The sequence below is a fragment of the Nipponia nippon genome, unplaced genomic scaffold (genome assembly GCF_047370975.1).
Source record: "Nipponia nippon isolate SJK-2023a ecotype South Korea unplaced genomic scaffold, ASM4737097v1 scaffold_8, whole genome shotgun sequence".
Taxonomy (NCBI): Eukaryota; Metazoa; Chordata; class Aves; order Pelecaniformes; family Threskiornithidae; genus Nipponia; species Nipponia nippon.
This window is the reverse complement of record NW_028262402.1, coordinates 30,587,315-30,608,885: the sequence shown is the minus strand read 5'-3', so window position 1 is coordinate 30,608,885 and position 21,571 is coordinate 30,587,315. Positions and strand designations below refer to the sequence as shown.

Sequence of the window (21,571 nt, the reverse complement as noted above, 5' to 3'; positions counted from 1 at the left end):
GGAGCCTTCTTTCTCCAGGTTGAACAACCCCAACTCTCTCAGCCTTTCTTCACAGGAGAGGTGTTCCATCCCTCTGATCATTTTCATGGCCCTCCTCTGGACCTGCTCCAACAGGTCCATGTCTTTCTTGTACTGGGGACCCCAGAACTGGATGCAGTACTCCAGGTGGAGTCTCACAAGCATGGAATATAAGGGGAGAAGCACTTCCTTCGACCTGCTGGCCGTGCTTCTTTTGATGCAACCCAGGATACAACTGGCTTTTTGTGCTGCAAGCACATGTTGCCTGCTCATGTCCAGTTTTTCATGCACCAGTACTCCCAAGTCCTTCCCTACGAAGCTGCTCTCATATGCTTCATCCCCCAGGCTGCATTGATACCAGGGATACCAGGCTTACCTCTATGCCTGGGAATATCATGGAACAGATCCTCCTAGAAGCTATGCTGAGGCACATGGAGGACAAGGAGGTGATTCAAGAGTTCCACTATCCAGTCAGAGACCAGAAGAACTAAGCCATAACTCCTTCCTCTCTCATTCAATGGGATTATAAAGGACCTGTAAAATCTTCACATTTGTAGAACTTTTAGAAAGTTGCAAAAAAGTAAGGTATTGGATTTGTTAAAAACTGAATTTTATTTGTGTGGATTTTTCAGGAACACAAAGCAGAAAGGAGTGGTGTAATAAAGGGCTTAACTTGGTACTGTGAAGCCGACAGCCCTAAGCCAATGTCTGGTCACTGGCAAAAGTCCGGTTGAGTTTAATTGGACCAGCATTTCTGTGCATACATGTCACAGTCTCAGAATTGTTTTTCCCATTACTTGGCTTGGGTGCATTTCTGTTGGACAGGATTTCATCTTGCTTTTCTTTGCTCAGTGCTTGTATTCTCTTCGAATTTGCTTAACATTCATGACAAGTTGCTTTCCGATACAGTTGGCCAAAGTGCTGTCAATCCATGCAAAGCAACAGCTGCTTTATGGAACTGGTATAAGATGTAACACCAAACATTAGCAGGAGGGGTGTGAAACCCGAAAGAGCAGGTGCAAAGGTGTTAGGTGTCAGAGGAGATTCATGGAGGCCTTACTGCTGCAGGAGGTCTCATAAATTTTTTAATAGACAAGGGGCTAAAGAAAGAAGGGCATGGGTCTATGTTAGGAAACAAGATTATGCGGTTAGGTACAGGAAAGTGTGTCAGTTGATCCTGTTCTTGACACTGTGCTTCCATAGTCTACTAATTAATATAGCATCACTTCAAAACCACTCCACTATCAAAGCAAGTCAGCAGCTAATAATAACAGCCCACTTTATTGGAGAACTGACTCATGCTTACCTCCATGCTGTGGTGCCAGTGACCTTTCCTTTACCTTTCACATGAGTTCAATAAAAGTAACACCACCTTTCATGGTCTGAATTTTTTTTTTATAGTAGGGAATGACAGAGAAGTAGTTTTACAGCGTAAGAGAAGACTTAACAATGAGCAAAGGGGCATAATGTGAACACTACAACATGGCTATGTTGTTACAAAAAGCATGAATCTAATTGTAAAAGAATTCCGCAGCAGGAAAAAGTATTTGGTACTGTTCCAGCTCTGCTTTTGCTGAAAAGAGTTCAAAATCTCATTGAGTTCAATAGCAAAAGAGGCTTTCAAAATCCTTGTTATATATCCTCCATTCATCAGTGAGATAATCTGAGGCAGATTTTATATAACTACTGAATAGAAGCAGAGAGGAGAACAAATACATAGCACTATTACATTTACATATTTTAACTTCAAGAAAAATATCTCTGGTGCCCACATGCATGGATTGATGAGAGTCAGAAGGGAGTTGTAGATGAACGGAGAGAAAAGCATGTTATTTGTTATTCCATAAAGTGCAGCTAATGAGAGGTATTATTTATTCTGTAAGAATAAAGTTGGAGAGTCTAACTGAAGTTAATACATTTAATTTGCTACTGAATGCATTTCTATCAGTTGTTAACTAATTCTAGGTAGTTACATGATTGATCAACTCTTCACAGCTGTAAACAACACTTGGTAAGGCTGACTGTGATTTTTGTTCATCATCATTGGTCAGTGGGAAAGGCATAAAGATGAGCCAGCCCTATTAGTTGAAAGCAGATATCATCCTATTTTTTTATCTCATTTAGAGCTCAGTCAGGTAAGATCTCTGCTCTACTAGTGCTGGGCAGAAGAGTGTAGAATTATACCCAACTTGAAGTGGAAGTGATGCTGAAGACACAAGCGAATTCAATGGAGGATATGGCCCAGTGGTTCCTGCTTTCCTTATTGAAAAGATGCCAGCTCTCAAACCTGGGCCTCTGTCATGCTTTTGAACTGCGGTGCAAAGCATGATGAGTTTCAGGTTAAGAAATTAATGGCTGGAAAACTCAGAAAAAATATAAAAAAAGAGGCATCTCTTCACCTGCTCTTTAGACTATCCATCTAATTCACTAGTGTGATTTGTCATAGAGCTGGTTACTACTGGTGGAGTTTAGAAGGAGGTGGGTAAATTTACGAACAATAAAAACACAAGTTACAAAGGCTATGATAAGGTTAAAGTAACTTCATGCTTTATGGTGCAAACACAGCTTTGCAGGAATAAGATTTCCCAGATCTCCCTTATCTTTTACTTTGCAAAATTGATCCCAGTAGTTTTTTCCTTCCTATCTATTTTTACTTGACGTATGTTCTGTTTGCTTCCTCAACACCTGTGTTACTCTAGCCACATAAACCAATTGCTTTCTGGATTAATCTGAGATGATACTGTTAATCGCAGTCTGCCAAATTCCTTGACCCAAAACTTGAGACTCCACGCATCAGTTTACATGGGCAGTGTGGACGCTGGGTATATGTTGGCCAGTGCTAGTCTGTATGTAGAGTTTGTGTGAAGAATGTGTATGACTATGTGACAGAACTTACCCTGACTGTGTCTGGTTATATGATACATGATTATATGGCTGTATGATTGGAGAGAGCATGCACCACTAAACTGCTGCTGAGGGCTACGACTCCTAGCTTCAATCCTGTCAGGTGGTGTACGCTGGCTGCCAAGCTATCTTGAGGCTGCTATTTTGTCTCAACTTGAAATACAGAGCTGGTCAGTTAAAAGTTATGTCTGACCTGTGTGATCATAGTGGCAGAGGGGTTGCAATGAATTAGAAGATACATGTGTCATGATCACATGTGGCATCACCATTTCATGATTTTCTGTTCTTTTCTACCTTTGTTGCTGGTGTCTGGTTTTTGTTTGTTTGTTTGTTTTGGTTGGTTTTTTCTTTTGTTTTTTGGTTTCTCTTTGAATACATTCCTTGTAGCAGAGGGAGATGGTTAAGAAGAGGCCAGGCTAGCCCAAACTGCTTTCAATATAGTTGAAATATTTTTCATTCTCAGAAGCTGGCTCCAAGTCTTCAGGTTACTAATACAACATGCTCTTTGAAATGCTGGTTAGAGGCAATAAAAAGGTTGACTAGATTAGAGGACCTAATGTGATGCTTCAGAATTGTAGAATGCTGGAGTACCTTTTTTGAAAAAACGGAAGAAATGAGGAGGTTATAAAAAATATAGAGCATCTTAAATCCCCACTAATTTCATTACTATAATCACAGAAAGTCTTGATAGGTGCCTGAGACTTTTCATAATAGATCCCTAGAGTGGTTCTTAGTATCTCAAGACTAGAAATAAGGAAACCTGTGTTATACTTTCTCTGATGTATTTTTTGACCTTGGTAAGTGACTTCTTGACACTGTGTTTCTATTCACTTTCTTCCATTTGCTTGATATTAAAACTGCACAGTAAAGATCTCTCAATATGTGTTTTTACAGCATAGTATCATGGAGCTTTATTTGCAGTTCTATGTGCTCTGGTAATAATGATGCTAGTATTGTAATACACTGCTAAGTCACAGATCTGCTTTCCAAAGAATTCAACTCTTAGCAGTTTTCACCTTTGAAATAAGCAAGATGAATATAAAATGTTCGGTATTATTCTACTAGAACATCAGTGAGGTGTTCATGCCATATTCTGAGGCTGAAAAAAATCTGAAACTGTGCTTGTTTGAGCTGTGACTTAGAAATAGAGGTTTTCATTGTTTGAGTAAATGTCAGCTTCCTCTGAATTCTGCAATGTTCTTAAACTGAAAAACATGTTGTTGTTGCAAATCCTATAGCCTAATTATATAGAAGTTTCATTTTATCAGGAAGTGAAATGCTTTTTGGTTATGTTGCTCTTGTATTGTGAAGGAAGAATGCATCACGAATTTACCATTTCTTGCTCAACTCTTCTAATCTTTACAGTCTTTCCTAATCTTGATTTAGGTCTTTCAGAATTACAGAAAAAAAAAAACCAACCCCAAAACAATAAAGTCTTTCCATCCTGTTAATGATTGTTGCTCATCTCTGAATCCCATCTACTGCTGTATTTTTCCTTGACTTTTTAAATCTTTCCATCTTTTCCCAGGTTTCAGTCAATTTAAGAAATGTGTGTAGTTCACTACTACTTGAAAGAGCTGGGGTTGCTCAGAAAGAGCTGGGGTTGTTCAGCCTGGAGAAGAGAAGGCTGTGGGGAGACATTATTGCGGCCTTTCAGTACTTAAAGAGAGCTTGTAAGAGAGATGTCACTGTAAGAGAGTGACCTTGTGTCACCAAGTGTCACTTGTAAGAGAGATGGGGACAAACTTTTTAGCAGGGCCTGGTGTGATAGGCCAGGGGGTAATGGTTTCAAACTAAAAGAGGGTAGATTCAGACTAGATATAAGGAAGAAATTTTTTACAATGAGGGTAGTGAAACACTGGAATGAGTTGCCCAGATAAGTGGTAGATGCCCCATCCCTGGAAACATTCAAGGACAGGCTGGATGGCGCTCTGAGCAACCTGATCTGGTTGTAGATGTCCCTGCCAATTGCAGGGGGGATGGACTAGATGACCTTTAAAGATCCCTTCCATCCCAAAACATTCTATGATTCTATGATTCACTGTTCTTGCATTAGCTTGTACTTCTCGATATTAGATTTTATTTACAGTTGTGAAAATCTCAACAGTTTTAGATGCATGCTGTTAATAATAAATGTTACTTCTTCTAAGTATTTGTTCAGTAGGCATAGTTTCCTTTGTTATATTCATGTTTTTATATGCTCAAAGCATTACATATATATTTGTAAAATGTCATGTTCACAGGAAATATTATCTGGCATTGCACATAATATACACAAATATGCACAAGTTTTTTGTTGTTTACTGTTAAAAAATTACCAGGAAAATACATATCTCCAGCAGCAATGTGTTGCTAAGCAAAAATAAGTTGTCTGGACACAATTTGAAGGGGACTGGGTAGTAAAACACTTATTTGGAAGCTGCTTATTTTGATGTAGAAGAAAAAATGTAAAATGTATCTGAACTTATACTGCTTCAGTACCATGAAACCTGATTCTACACAGTTTATCTTCTGAGTAATTATGCTGCGACAGGCCAGATGATTGATTTTATTAGATATCTTTTCCTTGTTGTTTAAGAGACACAGGACACAATTTAGCAATCCAAAGAGCATTACGGACCAAACCTTCAGTTGTATTTGTACCTACCTCTTCTCGAGGTACTCTGAGTTGATGGAAGAGCTCCTGACATAATTTAGACCTAGAAGCTTGCCTGAACTATAAGACCCTCTTGGCTACACTGGAGACCCGGCCAGATATTTTTTATGCAGACAATTTTTTTTTTTTTTAAAAGGTCATTTCAGCAAGTACTTCATTAGTTTATAAAGAAAAAAAAAAAGGAAAGAAAAGAAACTTTAAAGAATTTCCAGTGAAAACCAGATGAGGTTTGTAGGCTTGCTGTACTCTCATCTGTGGGGCAGTACCAAAGGTCATGTGGCTGGGTGGCATTATTGGAGAACTGCAATGTGTCCAGTGCTTGCACCAGGTCTCTGTACATTTCACATCAGGGGAATTCATCCTGTAAAATGAGTCTTGAAAGCCCAACTTCATTACAAGTTTTCATAAATAAGTATATGAATAAGTATTCAGTTATATTTTTATTAGCAGACACTTAATAAGAACAATAATAATTTAATACCTTAAATTACCTGGTCACACACAGGTTATTTGGATGCAGCCTGGATGGAGTAGCGCAAAATAGCAATGAAGCACTAAAAAACACAAGAAGTCATAGACTCATGCTCCAACAAGTTCTTACAAAGTAGGCAAATGTCTATCTGTGCAAAAAATCCACCCACTGTGCATACAACATATGTGCCATTCCTCAGCTTTCTTGTTCAGATCAGGAAAAGACCTCTTCCATATCTGAATCTTTTACTAACATTAGCTATATTTCCATTTTTTACATGTTTGTATCAGAGCAAGACATAAAGTCTCCTAGAATTATTGTTATAATATAGAAAGAAAAGAATCCTTTGGGAAGAGATGAACTCAAAATTTTTCCTGTTACATTTGTTACCACCTCAAAGAAAGTATACAAAAACCCCCTCACATGTATCTAACAGTACTATGAAAAAGAAAGAAAAAGAAAAGAATAGGAATGAGAGAAAATTTGTAATAATCCTGGCAAGCCACAAAGCTGTGAACTGTTGTGTTCAGTTGTTGGCAGTGTTCTCAGTTGTAGGTTTGTGTACTATCAGTGTCATGCACGTGTAGTCTGTGGCATTAAAAGAAAAATAATTTTGTTGATAGACATTTTGCAACAGTTTGCTCAACTAGATAAGGTCTAATTCCAGACCAGATATGTCACAGGGTGCAAAACAGACTTATCTCCATTGTGACTTTCCTGAATTTGGGGATTTTCTTTATGAAATTCTGGCTTCAAGAGATAATCCAGTTCCAAGTTGCAGCATTCTCCTGCTTGGTAGCCAATTAGTGGTATTTGTCAAGCTGCTCTGGTGCCCAGTACCACAGCAGGCAAGAATCTAGTGCATTTTAGTGAACTTATTCTGTGCCAAGTCAAAAAGAAGTTACACCGTTTCTGTTTGTAAAGCAAAAAAAACATGGAGATGCTTATTCCTGGTATAGGAGGCATGGATCACAAATCTTCTGACCTCTGCTGCTGAAGTCAGAATGTCTTTTTTCCCTTAATATTCTGTGTTCCACTTAGATTTAAAAGCAAGCTGATTTCTGGCTGACATTCCATGAATGTCTTGTTTCCAAGTTTATCAGGCTATATCTGTTCAATCTGGTGCAGAAAGCTGTTGTAATTGCCCACACAAAACTTTCACTGAGTTATGTACAGTGACTTGTGACAATACACACAAGGTGAAAAGATTTCACCATCAATCATCAAAATGCTAATAGGTTAGAGCCATAGGACCACATTCTTAGTTTCACTTGAATGTTTTTCTCACATAATTTTTCTTATTATTTATTTTGCTTCTCTCAATATTCCGCCATTACCTGTTTCTCTTCTACTGGTATTATCTCTTCAAATAACCTTGATTTTTTTTTCCCTTTCAAGTGAATGGTTACTATTTTATCAATGTAAAACAAAACCATCAATGCGCGTGTTATAATTCTTTATTTTTGCTGTCCTCTTTTTTTATAATATTTTTTTTGAGTTGCTACAGAATAAAATTTCCTTCTCTCTGGCGTTTTCCCCTTGCCCCACTTTGGCAAATAGTGAGGTACTCTGGGTTTCAGAATGAGCTCAAATGAACATACTCAGTTTTTAAAATCAGAAGAGTAACTTCACAGGCTACAGTGTATGTCATGGCAAAACAGAATCTTTGTATATGTTTAAATAATTAAAATGGCACCATTTGAAGAGTATCTCTTCAATTGCTGTTGCATTTTGGAGCAGAAATGAAAAAAGTTTTTGGTTTTGTCTCTATTCTACTATGAAAGTGAGCAGTTTTGGTCATCTCTTGGTAAAGGAACAGAATATATCTTAAAAGGGTCTTTCAATATATTCAAAGGACACTTCCTATCCAAACGTTCTGGAGAGGTCAGTTAATGCCTGTATGCTACTGACATTGCTGCTCTTGATCTTCTAATGTTTTAATTAAAACATATGAAGAGTATGCACCCATAGTGAGTTACTGGATCTATTTAAGTTGATGAGAAACCTGTAATTGACTTTTGGTAGAGCCTGGTTTTCTTTTCTTATGTGTCCTTAATTTACAAGTTTTGGAGATTTGAAGATGAGATTACTTTAAGATGGCAAAGTGCAATAATATATGCAGACTGCGTGTAGCTGCAGCAGTAGTACTATGAAAATTTAATGTGACTAATCAACATAAATTTATTTTTTGAGACAGCAGACTTGTTTTGGCTTCAGCCCAGAAAATCACTAATCGAGTACTTAATTTCAGACATGTGACATCTATTGGATTGGAACAACTCCTGTACTTAAATTTAAACCCATGATCCACATTCTTAGAGATTTTAATTGTATGAAGATAGTCCTGCTCTTATTGCTATGTCGTTCTTCAATCACCTCTGAATGACCAATACTTGATATTTTTGTGAATATTGCATATGCAGCCAGGTTTCTTATTCTGTGCAGATCTGATGAAAGGTTAGTATATACAAAAAACCTGCTCTAGTAGAAAGCAAAGTCCCTTTCTATGAACTTTTTATGCTTAGATCATCATAGCTATAATTACTCTATTAGACTTTAAACATTAGGTGTTTGAATGATCACAGAACCGTATAGGTTGGAAAAGACCTTTACGATCATGAAGTTCAACTATTAACCTAGCACTGCTCCAAAGATGAAAGGGGATAATGTTAAACTACCAAGTAAACAGTTTGGCATGAGAATAACAGCGTCTGTTTGTGGATTAACTCTGCAAAAGATATAGGATTTTAGCATTGCAAAACCAGAACAATGCCATTTGGGTGAAGACTTGCTTCCACATGCATTTCTTGGATTTAGCTTATCATGTTACCACCAAATGAAGTGCTGTTTGAAGTCATGCATTTTTACGCTTCAGAGGGTTTTGTCAAAAAATAAGTGAACAAGTACCCTGTTACTAAAGGGTGGGGTTGACTGTTAAATGCCTTTGCCTTCTGAAGTTTAAGAGTCCAGTTTGGAAGTCCAGTGGTGGACTGGGCTATAAATACACAAGTATATCTTCATGAAAGATATCTTCTGCCTCTAAAGATGCTTGTACCCTGTTTCTTTAACTGGTGCTTTTCTCCAGGAATGTCAATCAGATTATAGAAGAGGTTACACTTACAGCTCTGTGAAAGAACAACTGGGGATTTGGTTTGAATGCATGACATCTAAGTGAGCAACTGTGCAGTTTGCACCTAGGGTGCTCCTTTGTCATATACACCTTACTGCGTTCAGCATGCTAATGAGATGCTGAGTGCCAAGCTATGTGTTTTGGGAGACAACATATGTGACAACCTGATCCTACTGAAATGGTACAAATTTTCTTTGAATTCACTGAATCTGAAATTTCTGGGCAAAAGCACTGATAGACATTTCCGAGTTAATCCTTTGTACGTATTGTCATATATTGATTTGATGCGATGCTGCTTCTGTCACAGAATGTTTACATGTAATTGAAAAATAAAGTGTTTTTGTGGTAAGGGTTGATATGACTTTACACCTTTTCATTTGTTGGTGCTAAGTAGTAGGCAACTCATGAGAAACTTGCATGCAACCTTATCAGTAAATCCCTTTCATGACAAAAGCAGAACAGAAATAAAAACACACCCATTAATCAAAAAACATGTTCAGCCCAGGACATGCTCTCTGTTTTCAACTGAAGGTTTAATTGTTGAAAGGAAAGAGGAGCAGTGGAGTTCTACAATGTTATCATCTGGATTATTTCTATGAACAAAATTATTAAGATAAGCAAAATGGGGCAGTTTGTCAAATAAAAATGACAAGAGTGATTAAATGTAAGGACCACAATAAGTGGGTCCAGGTAGCTAGACTATCAAATACAGCTATTTTTAAAAATGGAACTTGCATAAAGCCTATGTACTGACTGATTCAAAGTCACATAATAGAGGAAAATAGCAAAAATCAACATCAAGCAAAAATAAATCATAACATAAAAATGATAAGGGAGCCATGCTTGTTTGAAAATGAAATGTTATAAAAAGTACAAAAATCCATCAGTCCTTCAAGAAGAAATAAAATACACGGGGTTTTCTTTAGAAAATATAATACATAGCTGCCATAATTTCCAATGCATCGTATATCATAGATGTTTGTTGGTAACGTATCAGAGACAGATTAAATAAAAACTCCATTAGATTTCAACATAGTATAGAAAATGGACAGGTTTTGTTAAATATTACCCTAAAAGAACAAATACTGAGGGCTTGCAGCTTACACGATATAATCATGGCTCCATATATTCTGTGGCATGCTGAACCAAACTTTATATCAAGAGAGTCCATGGCCTTATATTTTATTGGTACATTTTTATGAGAGTACAAACTTCTGGAAAATGTAGGTTTTCATCTAATCAAGTATTAAAACAATCTATTTTCAATACTATATGAAAAATGGCAGAAACAACTCTTTTAAAAAAAATAATACTGCTATATTAATGTTACTTTTAATATTTAACACAATAAAGCACTATCAGGAAAACATATAAAACAAGTTAGTGCTGTTGAAGAAATATCATTTTACCACCTAGTGTTAATGTTACCAAGTTGTTCCAGCATGACAGGTGACTGCATGTGAAAGTAAAGTGTTTATGAACTTGGGTGAACAGTGATGTCAGTTTATTTTAAGATAATCTGCCTCTTGGTGTTTAGAGACTGTGGCTTTTCTTCTTTGGGGATGGTTTGAGAACCTTTTGGGTGGCATTTAAGCCTGTGGGACATTGTTTTAATTCTATGTCTGCTAAATTCCTTTTGGAGAGAGTTTGTTGAAAGAAATGTATCAACAGTTTTAGCAAATTGTTCTGAGTGCAGAGAAACTTGAAATATTTGCTTGGCATTTGGAATTGTGATAATAATTTGAAACCACAAAGTAAATGTAGTGTAAAGATGGTGCCAATTATTTTCTCTATTATCTCACTGCTACAATCTAGAAGAATCACTCTGCTTTCCTTATTCAAAGGGATGTTCTGTTTTGTTGGAAAAAAGATTCAGTATCTAGGAACTTTACAGTATAAGAGTGAGTGTTCATTGCTAGTAGTCAGTCCTCAAAATGAAAAAAATGGTTTGGAAGTGAGAAGTGTCAGAATAAAATGTGTGGTTGCCTGTTCTGAATCAGGAGTGAGACATTTCCATGGTAATGTCTCACCAAGGCTGTTTTAATGCTGTGGTGGGCAGATTTCAAAATTATATCTTTGACTTGAGAAACTCTGAACCTCTATTATATTTTTGAAAGGTAAACTTAATTATGTAGTCATTTGTAATATGATAACTTCAGGAAATCTCCCCGAAAAGAGTTCCCCAAATTTTAAGGTCTGGCAGCAATATGAGCTTTTATCTAGAAAGAAAACAAAACAAAAAGCCAAACAAACAAAAACCCCACACCCCACAAACAAAAAAACCAGAACACTGCCAAAAAAATCCCAAACCAAACTGGCTCAGATACAGCACCAAGTTATGAATGTGAGGATTTTAAATGGCAAGGATCAAATTAAGATGCAAGTCTGGCACTATTGCAGTAAGAAGTTTGTTCATAAAATATAACAAAATAGGACTTGGTTCTTAATCAATAATATTAAAAAAATCCATCTCAAGGATTCAGAATGTATTTTATTACTTTCTAATTTTTTCATAATTTATGCTGTTTCTTTCATTTTGCTTACTTTGTAAGTGGAAAATATATTTGGGTTTTCATTCCTTATTATTCTTTATTATTTTCTACATTCGAAGAAACCTTCAGGCAAAGACCAATGAATTTTTTTTTCTACTTTCTCTTCTGTATCAGGATCTATAGAGCTAGATTGTGATGGTGACATATGATTAGAAGCTCAGAGACATAATTTCCATTCTAAAGTACTTTTTTTGGTTAACATTTATACTCTTTTGACATTCACTTTAGCTAGTTGCATGGTTTTATGAACACTGGTAGTGTGAATAATTGATTCAACACACAGAGAGCTTTATTTAACACATTTATTTCTTTAACAGGTGTATTTTACATTTGTAGTTAACCTTCGTTGCACTAAAGGTTTATTACTTAAAAATGTAAGTCCTTTGAAAAGTATTCAAATAAAAAGCTCTAGTGCACCTTATTATATATTTAGTTTGCAATATGGAAGATGTATTTTTAAAGATCTTTGAAAAATATTGGACTAAATTTTCTGTTGGCTTAAATTGGCAGTTTCATTTTCTGAAGGTCTCCTAGCAATACACTCTCAGTGCATAACAGAGTTATAGCAAAGGAAATCTATGTATTTTTGATGGGAGTTATAAAATCTCTGATTTTGAGAATGGTTACCTGGCATCTGTTAATTATCAAAACTGTGTTGTGTCACTTCAGAGCTTAGTTCATATGTAACCTAGAAAGGAACCAAGTCATTATCTGGATCCAGCCTTGGTGCCATCTGAAACTGTAGTTTTATTTAGAATGAAAATTTCATTCAATACCATGACAGTGTTAGAAAGGTGACAAACACTTTAGGAGGTAGTTATTTCCGAAATCCTTTTTTCTATAAAATGATGACTAAGAAATAAAGCTGGCAAAAAGCTGAGTAAAAAATCATGCAATTCTCATTTTTCTAAGTGCTTTCAGAAGAATAAGAATGTTTGATGAATGAAATGTCTTCTTGTATTTGCAAAATGTAACTAAAATAAAGCACCACTTCTTTCTAGCTAAGTAACCTGAAACAAGTCACAGTTGTGGACATGTCAGCAAACAAGTTCCATTCTATTCCAATTTGTGTACTCCGGATGTCTAATTTGCAGTGGTTGGATATTAGCAGCAACAACCTGAAAGATCTCCCAGAAGACATAGACAGGTAGTTTATGTTTTAATTCATTGACAGGTTTGTGTTCTATAAAGCAAATCTAGAAAGTAACAAGGTTCCAAGGGGCACCACTAATGAAAAATCTCATGAAAAAATCACATTTGGAAGTGCAACAGATAGTTTTGCATGTAAGCTTTACCATTATTATCGATGGACTAGATCAGAGAACAGAAACTACATTTTCTAGCTCATTGATGGCAGATTGCACAGCCAGTGCCTCTACTGTTCAGTTAACTAATTAAATTTTCTGCTGCATTCATGATAATTTGTCATTATATCCAGGCATTGTTACTTGGGAAGTTCATGGGGCATACTCTGACCCAGTTCGAGCAAAGGCAACTCACCATATGGAGTTAGCAGCAGTATCTCTCTGGAGAGTACCTGGGGTGGAGGGAAAGATGAATTAAAGCATATTTAAGTTACTGAAAGAACCTGATAAACTTTGGCAGTAAAGCAGAAAAATATTGGTAAGATTAAAAAAAAAAAACCACTGACAATCCTCACCTCCTACTCTGAAGTATATAAACGTGCACACATACACTCACTCTGTCAATTTAGAGATCCACTAGAACTAGTTTTAAAAAAAATCATGCTGATCCCTTTAATGGGACTTACTAGCCTGAGAAAGCACTTTTCTTATCACTGGTTTATTTATTCACTCTGGAGTCCTGTTGTAACTTGGTATACAAAATTTTACATAGTCATAAGTAGACCAAAACACATATTAACTAAAGTTTATTAAAAAAAATAAGGATTGTTTATTCATCTGAGAATAGATACCCCTGAGGCAGAAGAAAATTCACAGAAAATTCATTCAACCTTAACTTTTGCAAGACCTTCGTTGCTGGGCAAAAATAATTTTCTGGGATATTGTGTAATCACAGATTTCTCTGACAGCAGGGTTGGATTCTTAATTTGTATTAGTAATTCACATGCTCTAGCCACAACAGAACAAACCTGCCATTTTTTCCAGGGGATCTCAGCAGAAATTTGATTATCTTCAAAGAGCTTCTAAGAGAATACTTTTATTTTATGGAATGACACCCACTCAACTTAAGGGTCATTTTTTTCCCTGTAACCTATATATATTTCGCTGTCTCCAAAGTATTCCTTTTTAACATTTCATCTTCTCCATTTTTTATTGAGTTGCCAGCCTCAATACTAAAGCATCATAATCACACACCACAAAATAAGGTTTTCTTTGACTTTGGGTTTTGAATTTTGAGATCTCTTGGGCTCACATGCATTCTGAAGACTAGAAAATGTCAGGTTATCAGCTCCCCCCCCCCCAGTAAACTGGTACTCTTATTCAGACTCATGATTTCAGTGCCTACAGTGTCAAAGAACCACAATGAACTACCATGAAGTCTGTGATTAAAAAAGATGAGTTGGCAGTAAACTGGAGCCTTACTTAATATCTTTCCCTGAATTCAAACAAAGTATATGGGCTTGATAAGGAATAACCTGCAACAGTGTTTTAGGAATGGACCCTTCTGGTCAAATGACACAAACTTTTTTCATCCATTTGCTATGCTTTTCATCTTCTATCTGCTCCAAGGAATAAATGCTCAGCCACAAATTACTATTGCATTAGGAAAAGCCAGGGGAAATAAAGCAAAGGAAGCCCAATGCCTTCCTCCACAAAACATTGTCATTAAATTGATTTCAGTGGGACAACTTGCAAGAGCCATATGACCAGGAGCTTGTCTTTCTCTTGCTCCCCACAGTACTAATTACTAGTGAAAAACAGTAGATGGGAATATACTGCCTAACATGGACATATCTAGTTCATAGAAACCAGCATAAGGGCAAAGGTGTGAGCTCATGACCCATATTTTTCATTAGTTCTGTGATACACATGGTGAGGCTTTATATCATATTCTGTCAACATCTTCTGTATGAAAGCACAGTAATTTTTGTAACCTTTTATCTTGGGCATGCTTCTGAGTACTTGTCAGAGGTATGCCATTAGTATCCATAATGTTGAACCATGACTGGAAATTTCCTTTAAAGTTGATGACGATTTGTGAAAGCGTGGTATGAGTAATTTTTGAGAAGCCAGAGATGGTGCATGTAATTGTTCTTCTTCTAGACAAGATGAAGTCTGTATTGTTATTTTGGATAGATGTTCCTGTCTGCAACAAATATTTTGTTACCTTTATCTTTTACATTTTTACAGGTTAGATCAACTGCAGACGCTTCTCCTACAGAAAAACAAGTTGACTTATCTTCCACGAGCTCTGGTCAATATGCCAAAGCTCAGTTTGCTAGTTGTCAGTGGTGATGACCTCGTTGAGATACCCACAGCTGTCTGTGAGTCAACCACAGGTTTAAAGTAAGTAAAAGTGAGAAAGAAAGGAATATGTTCTTAAGAGGATAAGGCAGATGCACCCAGGACAAATACTTTCACAAGCATCAGTTTCTACCATACTTGGTAGTCAAATTCTGACCCAATTTATATCAGAGGCCTTAAGAAGGCACTAGAGAGATTGGAAATTGCAGAGGAGCGGCAGCTTCCTGATTTTCATCTGCCAGTTCCCCATATTGTGCATCTGTATGCCTAAACTGCTATTCCTTTGTAGACTTGGTCATAGTAGCTCTAACTCTGGAGTTGCAAAGCCATACCCCAGAGTGGGACCAGTAGTCTGGCAGTTAGCTGTTGATAAGCTCAGTGCTGTCAAAACTATGCTGCTGGGAGTGGGAGACATGGCTAGTTAAAAAGCTGAATAGTGCCATATGAGTTTAGTAGTTCATATATTCTTTGTTGTGAAACAGCACCTTGTTATGGCATGCAGGATAAGACTAAAAGGCCTTTTAGTCTGCAATTACAATGATCTTGCATTTCTGCAGGCAATATTCAGGTCTTTGATTATGAAACTATTTGAGAGACTACACTGGGTCTGGCTGGGATGGAGTTAACTTTCCCCATAGCAGCCCTTCTAGTGCTGGGCTTTGTGTTTGTAGCTAGAATGGTGTTGATAACATACCAAGGTAATTTTGACTACTGTTGAGCAGTGCTCCCATAGCATCAAGGCTGTCTCTCCAACCCTCTCCCACAAAGGCCAGTAGTCTGAGGATGAGCAAAATGTTGGGATGGGACATAGATGGGACAGCTGACTCAAACGGCCCAAAGGGATATTCCATACAATATGACATCATGTTCAGCAATAAAAGCTAAGAGATAGGACAAGGGAGGTGGGTCATTTGTTATTGAGGTATTTGTCTTGCAAAACAATTGCTACATGTACGGAGTCCCTGCTTCCCAGGAAGGGGCTGGACATCACCTGTTGATGAGAAGTAGAGAATAACTTTCTTTGCATTTCTTTGCTTTGATTCCGTGCATGGCTTTTGCTTTTCTTCATTAAGCTGTCTTTATCTCAACCTACGAGTTTTTAATCTTATATTCTTCCCCTGTCCTGCTGAGGAAGTGCTGTGAGAGACCTGCTTGACCTGGCCAGCCAAGGTCAACTGACCACAGACTCGCGGCAATTAATGAGATTATAAAAGGCCACATGATTTGTTGGAACATTTTTTCGTTTGAAAGTAACAATCTTATTGATTTTTTTTCCTTCTTGTAGTGGTAATATCATCAGAGATTTTCAGAATGCTGTGCACTTAATTTGCACATTATGTAAGTTGTTTATGTAACCATGTAGTTTTTCACCTGCCATGTGTAGCTCTAGGGAATTTGCAAATATGACATAATGCACCTCCAGTCATGCATTGTAAAAGAGAATTAACATAATGACAACCAAAAAATGGAGATACATAGTGTCAGGTAGGTGATACTGGCAAAATTCCAGATTGACAGGCAATGGTATTAGGATGGAGTTCTTACTGCTCATTGACAGATGTGAAATTGCAGTGTAGCCTGTCAGAAGTTCCATAATAAAGAAATATACCTGTTATTGCACAGAATGACTTATGTAGATAGGCAACAAGAAAGAGATAAATCTGATCACTTCTATATGGACAGAGGAGTATAAAGAAGGTGCTATTTGAAATCTTTATTTCTAATAATAGATGGATCCTAACAATGCTATAATGTAAACATTGAGTAAACCTTCTTTACGTTTCTGCTTCCGGCTGTAGTAGCAACTTCTAAAATGTCATTCATGCTGGCCAGTGATGTTCAGAAGCCTGTTGCATAAGCTCTTGTGTTAATCTCTGTCTAGATTCATAAGTCTCAAGGACAGTCCTGTTGAAACTATTGTATGTGAAGACACTGAAGAAATTATAGAAAGTGAACGTGAACGGGAGCAATTTGAGAAAGAATTTATGAAAGCATACATTGAAGACCTAAAGGAAAGGGGTATGTGTTAACTTGCAGTAAACTTCCTGCTATCTTGGATATAAAGGCAGGCGTACATTGGGAACATTAATTTTTAAGAGTACAAGCAATGTACCCTTAAACTGTAATTTTCTGTTATGGTATTAAATAACACCGAAAGTGAAAATGTCAAATGTGTTTTGTTAAAAGTTTGGGCCCTAACTAAAAAACTTGGTATTGAACAAATGTATACAAAATTAATGGTGTGTTTGTACACGCATTAACCTTAATTCAGTGATAATGTATGCAATGATTATCCTAATTCTCCAAATTTTCTTACCTCTCTTGGGGTTAGCATTAGTGATTTTGAATTCCTGCAGAAGTACTTCTCCTCCTCAAAAAGAAACACAGTGTATATATGAAATGCTCTTTGCATTGACAGAACATTCTTTAACAGTGTATCTGTATCAATGTACTGATTGTTTAACCAATGTAAAATTATTGTAGTAAAATCACTGCTTATATCTATTGTACAGCACCTGAAAGCTTACATATTACTTTATTTTACTATTCTGTATTATATTTACTGTAATTATGTAACTCTCAGTCTCTTGAGTATTGTTTAGTAAAACGTGTTAGGAAAAAAAGGGAAAATTTCCTATGAGCCAAAATACCCCATACGCTCTGTTTAAATGTCTTTGAGAGTTTGTGGGTAGAAATGAATTTTTGTGGAATGAATCTTATGGTATCTTTTCATTCCTTGCATTTCACATAAGTGGTCTGTGTAGTGGTCCTACAAGACCTGGTAAAAGAGAAATGTAATGAAAGGCCACAGGATGTGGCTGCAGAATACTTTTCATGTTCTGATACTGGACTTTTGTTCCTTAATGTCCCTAAGCTGCACACTTGAGTATTCAAGCTGTCTACTTCTAAAGTGAAGTCTGCTATAAAAGTGCCAGATTCTGATAGTGGTAGCAACAGTGGTTAAAATGGAGAGAAGGAATGGAGGAAAAACTGAGATCACAGTTTGGCTTTAGAGATAATCATGAAATATGTAGTGATGGACTTGTATTTACATACTTGTGAAATGTGGAGTCTAAGATAATGGCTGCCAGGCTGGCTGAAACCTGCATTTGGCCCTGTCAAGCATGGGCCAGCTTTATACTCCTTTGGGGCAAAGCAGCTCAGGGATACACTTTTCTGCTTTCCTGAACAAAACTTACCTCCATGTTTTTTATGATGAGGTTGGATCATGAATCACTGTTGGATTTCCTGTTTCTGAAATCTTGTGCTATACATTATGCCAATACCTGATTTTGAAAAGCAGACTGGAGAAGGAATAGCTTCTGTATAATATGAGCCAGCAGAATTTCTGAAAGACAGCACAGAGATCATTTGTAGAGTACCTTTGACATAAAACCAAACCTAGCTGTTTCTAGCTAAGGGTTCAATTTATTTGTGCTGGATTACATAGCTGAAGTCTGAGATGTATTTCTTTTTTCTCTTTTCACAGATTCTGCTCCTTCCTACACTACCAAAGTATTATTTAGTCTTCAGCTCTGAAGATCAAAAATCTCTAAATCACTAGTGAATATCAGAATAACTCTATTTTTATCCACCTGAATAGAAAACACTGGAAACCATAGATGGCCAGAAGCACTTCAAAATCATTACAAATTTTTTTATTTGTTACTGTAGTTGCTCCCAGTAACTACAGATAAAACAAAGAGCAGTAGAGCCTTCATAAGATGCTGCTTCACCTTTTAAATCAACATATTTATTTTCAAGTCCACAGCAACAGCCACTAATTTACATATAAACCTCGTGAAAGTAAATATTCACTGTAATGAAGTATACATAGCTGTAGATGCCCTCTGGATGAAGACATTGTAGTTGAAACAGTGAAACATAAATCATCATCTTAAAAAGATATTTGATTTTATAGGAGGGGAAGGATTAATTTAGAAAATGAATGTGATCTGTTCTATTCTTAAGACCTAATAACACATTTAGTTCTTTACAATATTTAAAGTGCAAACACATACATAGTTGTTTGCATTTACTTTCTGTTCTTCAAGAAAATTGTCCTTCTCGGCCTTTTCAGTTTGGATAAGTTTCCGCAACTTCATAAGTAGAAGCTGTAGCAATTCTGCTGCTTTTTTCAAGCATATTATAAGCTTTTACCTGTTTGCAAATTCAAGTACCAATGTGACTGAAAATTCTGTGCTGAGCAATCTCAGAATATAGCAGTGTATTAAACAAGATTTTAAGGACTAAGCAGCATAAACAAATGCTATCAACACAATGACGATAAAGGTCTTCTATTAATGGTTTTGGATTACAGGATTTTGTGGACATTTATTGGAGTTTTCCAGGTTGTATAAGAATGAGTTTGCTGGATCAAAAGTTATATTGCTTGCTATTTAATGATCTGTTTATATATAATTATGTAAGTGTATATACTGTAGAGTTTCAGAAATCTAGTTTTATCTATATTTTTTGTTTAATAAATCAATACTTTTTAATCTAAAAAGACTTGAGACTTTGGGAATTTAGACTCAAATTAGACTGAAATTAGAGAATTTAAATAGTCCTAACCTTATGAGTGCAGTTAGGGGAAATGATATTTACATCTTGCTTTTTTGTTATAGATGAGCTATATCCAGGTTTGTGCAGTAGAGTACCACTTAGGTCAGTCATATTTAAAAAGCAAAGCAACAAAGGATGTGCTCCTCAAGACTTCCTTAAGAAAGATACTGCTTTTGATGCTTTCTTTCCTTTTTAACTTTTTAGCATTCATTCTTTTGAAAGAAGAGAGTTTGTAAGTACTAGGTGTGTTGTTTATTCCAGTCACAAACTCCTGCAGTTATATTACTATCCAAAATGAAACCCTCTTGAGTTGGTCTCTAGGTGTTAATGCTGATTTTAAGCAAGTCCTGGGATAAAGAGAAAGTTTCAAAAAACTCCAAGAAACCTTGACATTGATCTGAAACAGAATAATGGAGGATCTGAATTTTTTTTGTTTGTTTGTTTGTTTGTTTTATTACGAAGATAATTGAAATATGAAATAGTGGCAATCAAAGCGGGCTTATAGAAATCAGACTATCTGAAACTATCCTACCAAACTTTCTTTTAATGAAATTATAAATTTGGTTGATTAGGTATTGATATTGATATAATAAACTTCTGTAAGACATCTGATCTGGCATTGCTTGAAATTCTATTTCTAGAGTTCTATTGTAGTCTAATATGATCCACTGAAAATCATATGAATGGAAATCACAACTGCTGTGTTTATAGAATGGAGATGTCCACTATGGGAGTTGTAACTTTAAGAAAACCTAAGGGTGCAAACTAAACAAAAGTTCCCAGTGCAAATTCTAGTGTCAGAATTGTTGGATATATAAACAGAAGGTACTTGAATAGAGAAGTTGTATTAGTACTTATTTAGCATTGTTGCTGATCTTGAAAGATTTCTGCTGTTCACAGATAAGAGTGATGCAGATAAACTGGGGAACATGCAGAAGAAAACCAATAGCATAAATAGAAAACATGCATTTTTAAGTTTGTTGAACAGTGAACAAGTCCATTTGCTTGTCAATGTTTATTAATGAAAAATCACAGTCTAGGAAGAGGATTTTTTACTGCAGCAGACAAACATAAAGCAGAAGTCTAAAACTTGAATTCACAGATTTGAACTCAAAACAAAACACCTGTTTTTCAGTAAGAGTAACCATGGGACAACTCACAAAACATTGACAAATTCTCAGTAACTAGCAATTTTTAAGTCCAGGTTAACATTTTCCTTAAAAAATTGCTGTAACAATTAAGCCATAGAAAAATCAAGGTCAGTGCTGTAACAGGGGATCAAACCAGTGTTCTCCAACTTGCCTTTAGACCTCTGTGAATCTAATTTTCATAGAATCACAGAGTGGTTTTTGTTGGAAGGGACCTTGAAAGATCATCTAGACCAACCCCTCTGTCACAGGCAGGGACATCTTTCACTAGATCAGGTTTTTCAAAGCCCTGTCTAACCTGACCTTGAATACTTCCCATGATGGTGCACCCACAAGTTCTCTAGGAAACCTGTTCCAGTATTTCACTATCCTCATTGTAAAGAATTTCTTCCTTATATCTAGTCTGAATCTGCCTTATTTCAGCTGAAAACTGTTACCCCTTGTCCTGTCACTGCAGGCACTGGTAAAAAGACTTTCTCTGTCTTTCTCATAAGATCCCTTTATATATTGAAAAGCTGCAATAATTTCTCCCCAGAGCCTTCTCTTCTCCAGGATGAACAACCCCAACTCTCTCAGCCTTTCTTCATTGGAGAGGTGTTCCAGCCCGCTGATAATTTTCACGCCCCTCCTTTGGACCCGCTCCAACAGGTCCATATGTTTCTTCTACTGGGGACCC

General features: G+C 36.4%; 1 protein-coding gene across 3 annotated transcripts in view; it reads left to right on the top strand.

Annotated features, from left to right (window-relative positions):
- The window catches only part of LRRC2 (leucine rich repeat containing 2), a 67,509-nt gene extending 46,265 nt beyond the window's left edge, over window positions 1-21,244 (top strand). The window contains exons 5-8 of one of the 3 annotated variants that reach the window (XM_087742498.1): window positions 12,734-12,879; window positions 15,068-15,223; window positions 17,064-17,200; window positions 18,672-21,244. In XM_087742498.1, the coding sequence (XP_087598624.1) occupies window positions 12,734-12,879; window positions 15,068-15,223; window positions 17,064-17,200; window positions 18,672-18,721 (489 nt within the window). In that variant the 3' untranslated portion in view covers window positions 18,722-21,244. The remainder of the gene's footprint in view (window positions 1-12,733; window positions 12,880-15,067; window positions 15,224-17,063; window positions 17,201-18,671) is intronic. The other 2 variants (XM_087742496.1, XM_087742495.1) reach the window with 2 other exon arrangements.
- The last annotated feature ends 327 nt before the right edge of the window (window positions 21,245-21,571 follow it).